General features: G+C 47.2%; 1 protein-coding gene across 1 annotated transcript in view; it reads left to right on the top strand.

Annotated features, from left to right (window-relative positions):
* Positions 1-7720, top strand: part of CHMP6 (charged multivesicular body protein 6) — a 31844-nt gene extending 24124 nt beyond the window's left edge. The window contains exons 2-9 of the mRNA XM_029912163.1: positions 147-232; positions 811-920; positions 3763-3850; positions 4481-4567; positions 4665-4730; positions 5013-5093; positions 5853-5907; positions 7406-7720. Of these exons, the coding sequence (XP_029768023.1) occupies positions 147-232; positions 811-920; positions 3763-3850; positions 4481-4567; positions 4665-4730; positions 5013-5093; positions 5853-5907; positions 7406-7458 (626 nt within the window). The 3' untranslated portion in view covers positions 7459-7720. The remainder of the gene's footprint in view (positions 1-146; positions 233-810; positions 921-3762; positions 3851-4480; positions 4568-4664; positions 4731-5012; positions 5094-5852; positions 5908-7405) is intronic.
* Positions 7721-8175: the final 455 nt, after the last annotated feature.

Consider the following 8175-nt stretch of genomic DNA (forward strand, 5'->3'; position numbering starts at 1 on the left):
CCCCCCCCAAATACACCCTCGGGGCAGAAGCGGGGCATCAGGCCCCCTGGGGACTGCAGTGGGGCGCCAGGCCGGGCACCCCGACAGAGTTAATTGCACAATCAGGGCCTTAGCATTGAAGTAGGATCACCAAAGTTACCTATGATTCTCCATCTTGATCCACACATCATTATGCTCGGATCAAGATGGTGCATTGTATGCTGGGTCCTGGGACCTTCAGGGACTATTAAATGTATGTTAAGAGGGACATGTATATAGCTGCTCTCTTCTGTTTTTCCTACCACGTGTACAGGAAACTCTTCCGGCTCACACTGAGGACACCTGTGTGTGTCTGACTGTCCTGGAACATCCCGACAGCACTTACTTTTGTAACATTCCGGAAGAACGTGTGGCCCCAGGGGTGTATCTAGGGAGGTGAATGGGGTAGGCCTGGGGGTGTATTGGGGGGTCCCGGCCTGGCGCCCCACTGGCTGCCAAGGGGGTAAAAAAAACCCACAAAGCTCTATAGGTGTTTCTGTCTTGGGAGCCACTGTTGCAAACATTTTTCCTTTTGAGGAGCGTGAAGTCACAAAGCAAGGAGGAGACAACAGTTTGAGGGTTAACTTTTGGCATTTAACCACTTTAGCTGCCTGCTGTGCTGTTGTTTTCTAGGAACTAGCCACTGAAATGATTAGAAAATCAGGACTTCTCTGGACAGATGGAGTGGACAGTGGGTGTGCCTGACCTGGACTGGTAAACAGCAGTTGTACAGTTAAGCTTCCAAGGCTCGTCTTTTAACTGAATGCTGTTTTTATTCCTTTTCTCCATTAGCAACTGAAACAGCAGCGGGATAAACTGAAGCAGTATCAGAAACGGATAACTCTGAATCTGGAAAGAGAGAGATCTGTAGCCCGGCAGCTGCTGAGAGATGGCAAGAAAGAGTAAGTGAGGCACTGCAGCTTCTGATCAGTGGCAGAATGTGATGGCCGGAGATGGCAGAAAAGACAGTGTCCTTGTGATACAAAAGGATCTTTTTTCAGAGTAGCAGCTGTGTTAGTCTATATCCGCAAAAAGAACAGGAGTACTTGTGGCACCTTAGAGACTTTGTTGTTTCAAACATCTGGAGTAAAGTTACCAGGAAATGTTATTGAAACATAGAATAGAAATGAGTTCACGGGATACATACGTAGGGCTTCTTTCTGTAGACGAAGTGAGGTTAAAAAGGATTCAGAGTGAGCCTGTGTGCTGAGCTTGGAAGGCCTTTGCCTGAGTCTCCAAGAGGGTTTGCAAAAAATAGACTGTGGTCATCCTCTTCAATCTGCTAATGCTATCATTTGATTTGTGTGGGCACTTCTTGGGTGCACCAGTCCCTGCTAGGACCTGTAGTTCCCATGGGCTAAAGTAGTGATTTCCTTTTTCTACAAATTACACGGGTTCTGCAGGCTCCAGACATGTTAACAACACAGTCCAGGGTTCGGCAAAATTGGGCATCCCTGGCCAGAAATACCTCTTTTCACTGAGCTTTACTGCTGGCTTGCTCTGCAGAGGAAAATTCTTAACCAAAACATGGGCTGGAATAGATTTCACGGCAATCTCTCTGTCCTTTAAGAAACAAAGGTTGTGTTTTTTTTATTTTACTGACAAGATTACAAAATTAATTCTTTGGCTTAAATCCTTCAAAACAATTTATGCAAAAAATCGATTTGGGAAGCATGGCTCAGCTTGTGTTTAATTATAAAGCCACGACACTTATCCGGATTCATCTGCCTGTGGAGAGAATTCCAGGCAGGCTTTGGCGAGCAGAATCTGTACTCGGGACAGAAGGAATTGGTGCCTTTGGGCTTTGGTCCCAACTAGAACTTCCTAACTTCCATATCATCAACAGTGCCAAGTCACTGCAGAGGGCTGACTATGACCCGATTTCAAGTGATGTTGTTGCCTTAAATTTGCCCTTTAGATTTAAATTTTATAAAGACAATCTTTTATAAAAGCTCACATCAGTAGAAATATGAACACAATTTTAAAAAAATCCAATGGAAATGATATTTTGAGTGCCTAGCTCAATGCGGCCTTGACCTGAGTTCTCTGGTTGCTACCATAATACAAATAAACAGTCCTCTGCAGTGTTTGAAACCCAGACATTGCGCTACTAAGATCCTGAAAGGGAAACTATCTTAATTATTTTCTTTGTCCAAACTGGGAGAGATGCTAAAAATAAACAGAGCACAATCAGTGACTTGTGAGTAGTTTTTGAGAATTCTTTCATTGTTAATAATCAGAGGTATTTTGGATAACTGGTAAAGGAACTGGCATACAGCATGCATATTTTATTTATTGATTTTATATATATATACTTGTATGTATTGTGATAGCATTCAAAGGCCCCAATCAGGATCAGAGCCCAGTTGTGGGGGTTTTTTGGTACTCTCCCAAAGAGTGTGCAGCCCAATCTAATGTGCTGTTTAGTTAACAATGTCCTTTTGAGTTGTATTTTAGAACAGCAATACACGTGCCTCCTTTCATCGTGCTTTTCTGGGTAGTCGGTTGGCCATTAGGCTCACATCTTAGGATGCTTCCTCCCAGCCCTGAAGTGTTTTAGAATTCCCAGAAATGCTCAGTAAATCTTCATGCTTAATTATAACCTAGCTATGCACACAGTACAAGTCTAATTGCTCAGTGAACACTCCCTAACAGAGCTGATACTCTCCCTGGTGGCTCTGTCTGGAATTTGTTGGTCCCATCTCATTAGGCCTAATAACAAACCAAAGAGACGTTCTCCAGAGCAAAATACATGTGAAGAGGTCTGCACGGCTTCCAGTGATGACCTGAAATACTGTTTTTTCTGAAAAAATCTGGGGTCACGTGTAAATTCCTGCTAATCTGTTTGGGCCTGGAGTAGGTAAGGAAACCCCCTCAAACAGATTAGCAGGAATTTACACGTGACCCCAGATTTTTTCAGGGGAGGGGTGGGTAGAAAGTATTAGTTATTGATCAGGAGTGAAGGCAACTGCCAGGCCTGCTGGGCCCTCCCCACCCCATGACAACTTTAGCTTCTCCACAAGGCTTCTCCTGGGACAGATTGCTTTTCACTTAAAAAAAACATTTTAATGCCAAAGATTTACCAAATCCAAGGCAGGAAACACTGGATAGATGTGAATGGCAGGAGCAGATGGTACCCAGCTGGCAGACCAGCCACAGCCACGGTGGGAGAAAGGCACAGGGGAAAGGGCTGGGGATCTGAGCAGTGGAAGGACAGAAAAAACAGTATTTCAGGTCATCACTGAGTGCTGCTTCTGAGTGGTGCATGTGAAGACCGCTAAATTCTCTGTTGTCTGGATATGAATTTAATGTGATCCATGTTAATCCTCTGTAAGCTGCACCATCCCCTTCCCCATTAGTGAAAGACGTGGACTTCAGAGCACGCAACAATTTGAATTAATGCCGGAAACTTTACACCATATTTAGTTATGTTTTCTGGCTCTGCAGATGACTAACCACTCATTCCAATTCGCCATTAGGTTTTCTCCCCACTCCAATGCTATGGAATTACCACAGAACTATCTATTGGTCACTGGCTTAATCTTTCCTTAAAAGAAATCTCTTGACTAAATGTTTGACTAATCTGCCCCTTTTTATTACTGCCTTCCTGATGGGAGTTGTGCCACCGTTGCACTTGACGTGTACATTTTACAAGAACACCTCAGAAAAGCTGTAATGCAGCATTGGTGTGATCTTTTTAGTCTCACGTGTTTGAGATTTCTTTCTGCTCTTTTATTCATTCAGAAAAGCCAAGTCATTGCTAAAGAAGAAGCGCTACCAAGAGCAGCTGCTAGATAAAACAGAAAACCAAATCAGCAACCTGGAACGCATGGTATGCAAGAACCAATGAATCCCAGGGAATGGCTTATTGTGTGTGCAGCTATTTAGGATGCCAGCTCCATTTTGCCTGTGTGTAATTACAGCTAACTGCCCTAACAGTAATGGCACTTAACGCTAGGCTAGTAGTACAAACATTTCATAGAACTGGCTACACCGTGATTATCTCCTAACCTAGTTAGGAACTAGGTCCAGTTTGTAATGTAGACGGGGCCGTAACCCTGTGCCTCATCAGTAAGTAAAGCCTTGGTCTGGTGCAGCAATGGAAGCCTCCCCTCCATTTTAAAGAGACCGTTTCTAGAAGTGGGTGGAGTTCAGCTTCAGGGCCAATTTAGACTTAGGCCTCTGCTAAGACTGCCAACGAGGGAGCCAGCTACTGCCCACTTCAGTGGTGGTGTCGACGCAGCCACCTGAGCTAATGAATTCATTTCGCACAGGCCCTGGAACAGCAATCAGATGGTTACTGCTTCTCATTATTACTGACTTGGGGTGGATTTGAACCAATAACCGCTAAGTAAAAGGCTCCATATTCCAGCTGCCTGAGCCTTCTGGTCTATTTCTGTACTGCCCATTGATGGGGGGGTGAGTGCTCTTGACTCAGCTGTGACTCCTGTTCTTACCCTAGGTCCAGGATATTGAATTCACCCAGATTGAAATGAAGGTGATTGAAGGCCTGAAAATTGGCAATGAATGTCTGAATAAAATGCATGAGGTAAGGGTGACCCAGAGAGCTCTGGGTGAGGCAGAGTTATGGGTGTTCACATCTGTTCTGCAGCCCTTATGTGAGGATTTTGGCTTTCTCCTCCTAGGTCATGTCAGTAGAAGAAGTGGAAAGAATAATAGATGAAACCCAAGATGCTGTGGAATACCAAAAGGTACGTATAGCACACTCATGCGGTCCTGAGCAGAGATGACCAATCATGCCGTGGACTGTGCTCCTTGCTGCCAGCTAGGCTGAGATCGCCAAAACTCATTTCAGAGGTGACCAAATTAGGGTTTGAATGTAGGCTTCCCGCAGCAAAAAGCCAGAGCAATAACTGTCTGTGTCGTGGGGTCCCCTTATCACATGCACTGTTTTGTGTGCGTGTACGGTGCTGTAAGCAGCCGAGCTGTCGTGCTTTGGTGTTCATTGGCACATCCGTCTCTCTCCCGCACAGCAAATCGATGAAATGTTGGCTGGCAGCTTCACCGAAGAAGATGAAGATGCCATTTTAGAAGAATTAAATGCCATTACTCAGGTGAGCCTTAATTTCATGCTCTGGTAATTACTTTTAGTCCACATTTCCAAGTGGTAGTCTTTCATCAGGGAAGGGGTTGTTTCCCCTGTAGAGATGGCAGTTGATTTAATTCTGCTGGATATCCTAATTATAGCTGCATGTGTTTGATCTATGTGTCATCTAAGGAGCCAGCCAGATGCTCTGTACTCGGGAGACACTTAAACCACATTGAATGTTTGTGAGGGTGTTTTTTTATTTACACTGTTATTACAGACCGTAATCCTGGGGATCGGGGCACTGCCTTCACTGGACGGCTGTCCCACATTACTTGACTAAGACCTTGCCTGTTCCAGACGGGCTTCGCTGTCTCACTCTCACCTCTGTTCTCTATCCCTCCACCCTTCATGGAGTCTATGCCTGTTCCAAACTCCAGTCTTGAGGTTGTCTGGCTTTACCACCGGAAACCTTCAGTCCAGTGGGGCTGTGGTGGCGGGAATCTGCAGCCAGCCCTGCCAGGAGGAAACTCATGGCTAATCTGTGTTCATAATAAACATCATTTTACAAAGCCAGGCCATGCCCTGGTCCGCTGGAGAGCACTGAAACTAGCAGCTCTAAGCAGCGGCGTCTCCTGCAGTTCTGGGGGAAGATGCCTTTTTGCAGGCAGAAGCACCTGTTCATATAGTTTCCAAACCAGCTCAGTGCAGAAGCCTGAAAGGAGCTCTGTGCCAACCCAACGGCATGTGGGCTGAGCGAGACGTGACATGTTGAATGTGCTTTCAGGAACAGCTCGAGCTCCCTGAAGTTCCCGCTGAGCCACTCCCGGAAAAGACCCCAGGTAGAGTCTCTTTATTTGATCGTACGACTTCCTGCATCTTCTCAGGGGTCTAACGGCAAGTTGGGCCCCTTGTTTGCGGTGGATGTAGCGTTTCTGAATGTGAGCGGCTGAACGGTGCCTGGTGCAGTGTGGGCTTGGGCTGTGCAAGCTTCTTCTGACAATTGCAGCTTACGCTGGACCTTCAGCACCCCCACGGCTCAGCCTCCGTCCAGCCTCCATGTTGTTCAGCCAGTGCGTCTTGTAATCTGCATAGTGGTCTAGCGCTCCTACCCTCTGGTAAACCAGGCCATCCCAAGTGACATTTCTCACGGGCAGGGAGGCTTCCTGGCACAGCACAATGCAGAACACTTGTTAGCGTGCTAAGCTCACCCCTAGAGAACTTGTTGTGTTTCTCCCCCAGAACGTGGGTCAGGCTTGGGAGTCTGATACCAGAAACGGTTGGGATCCCTCCCAGCTCGGCTGCTATCACAGTGTGCTGCTGCTAGGGGGGCTCCAGTTCCAATCCAATTGCTGCTCTTTTTAGGGTCATAAACTAGGCCCGTCGCTGTCTCATGAGCACCGTGTCTCTCAGAATGCTAGGACCCATGGGGCATGGGTTCTGCAGAGGTGATGCTTCTTGCCTCCAGAAGGGGCCCATGTGCTGGCTCACCCCCGAGCATCCAGTGCAGGAGACTGCGCTGTAGGGGTTGTGCAGATAGCACACAGAGTAGATGATGAGCCAAAAATAGGCCAGAATGCAAGGGCAGGTGAATTGTGACACTCCTGGGCCTTAGCCTGGCTTTGGGGAGGAAGGAGTCTGGCCCCAGAGAAATTGGGGCTCTGCCCTTGCCGGAAGAGCTTCAAAGAAACCCTGCCCTGGGGGAGAATGATGAAATGGGGCTGGACTCACGCTGGGTTTGTGGAGCTGAGTCTCCCCTCGCTGTAGGAGAGGAATCCAGCCTCCTGATTGTAGGAGCCAGGAGCAGTAAAAGCCGCAGGACGTCTGGTTTTGGCTATGACAGCTGGACAGTAAACGGGTCAGTCAGTCCAGGCTGTCAATCAATAGCAGGCTGGCCACACCCTAACGTGAGCTCTGCTTGTAGAGGGCCAGCTCAGTCCCTGTGAGGATGCATGTTGTCATAACACAGAGATGAGGGAGATCTCTAGCCAGTGCCCTGCAGAAACTGCTTGCTTTTGTTGTATGATGTAACTGCTTGCTTTTGATGTATGATGTTGTATGTTGTACACAAACCTTATGTTGTATGATGCAGTGCACTGGTCTTTCCTTCTCCGGTTTCTAGACTAGCCAGTATTTGTTAAGATTGTATTTTAACTGCTTGAGCAATATGTGGGGCAGAGGGAGATGCTGGATAAATAGAATTGCTCTTGGTGTATCGTTCAGTAGATTTCCCAGGTGCTGGTGGAGTGCTCCTCCCTTGCAGAGACACGAGAGATGAGTCCTGTTTCTCTTGCAGGACTTGACTCTCTATCTTCTCTTATTCTGAACTTTCTTCCACAGAAGCATCACCTGTCAAGATCAAGGCCAAGCCAGAACTGGTGGCAGCATCTTAATTCCACTCCTGGGGACAACCCCAAATATTTCCATCATGGACCGTTTGGAATCCCAGCATGCCCTGGGAACAGGAAACGCCTCAGTAGCATCCCAGCTGCGCTGGGCGAATGTGCTGGAGTGAGGTTTCCTGCGCAGGGCAGGGAATCTCAGCAGATGATCGCTCTTGTATCAAGATTATTTTCTAGTGCTTTCTTTTTGTAATTTAAATTCTAAACACACTCAGCTGCGCTGTCTCTGGATTAAACAGTGACTTTAAAACTTCCAAAGCCAAATGCTTTCTACAGGCTGCTAACAAGTGCAGATCTGCCTGTGCAGCCAGTGCTGCCATTACCGATCTGTTAGAAGCCCATGTGCTGGTCTTGGAACACTGGAGTGTGAAAAATGGTTTTCATAGTCACTATGTTACACGGCACTGCTAGGAACCCATCAGACCTTCCCTTTGGCTGTGATCCTCTGTGTCCCTCTGATCTTCCTCGTCTGGCTGGGGCTCCACTGTCTAAATCAGACTGTCTGGCTTGGCACTGGGATCTGAGCGCTCGCTCTCAGGGCATGGGCAGCATGCAGCCAAGTTGAGCACAAGCATCACTTCTGACCTCCTGCAGGCAGTGACATTGTGGGTAGCGACAGCCTCTCTGCTGAAGGAGAAGCCTGTAGGGATGAGGAGAAAAGTTTTACTACTTGAAATCTCTTGCAGCTCAAGCACCCTTGAGTGAGGT

The sequence above is a fragment of the Terrapene carolina genome, unplaced genomic scaffold, assembly GCF_002925995.2.
Source record: "Terrapene carolina triunguis isolate 2854851 unplaced genomic scaffold, T_m_triunguis-2.0 Scaffold192, whole genome shotgun sequence".
In the NCBI taxonomy this organism is placed as follows: Eukaryota; Metazoa; Chordata; order Testudines; family Emydidae; genus Terrapene; species Terrapene triunguis.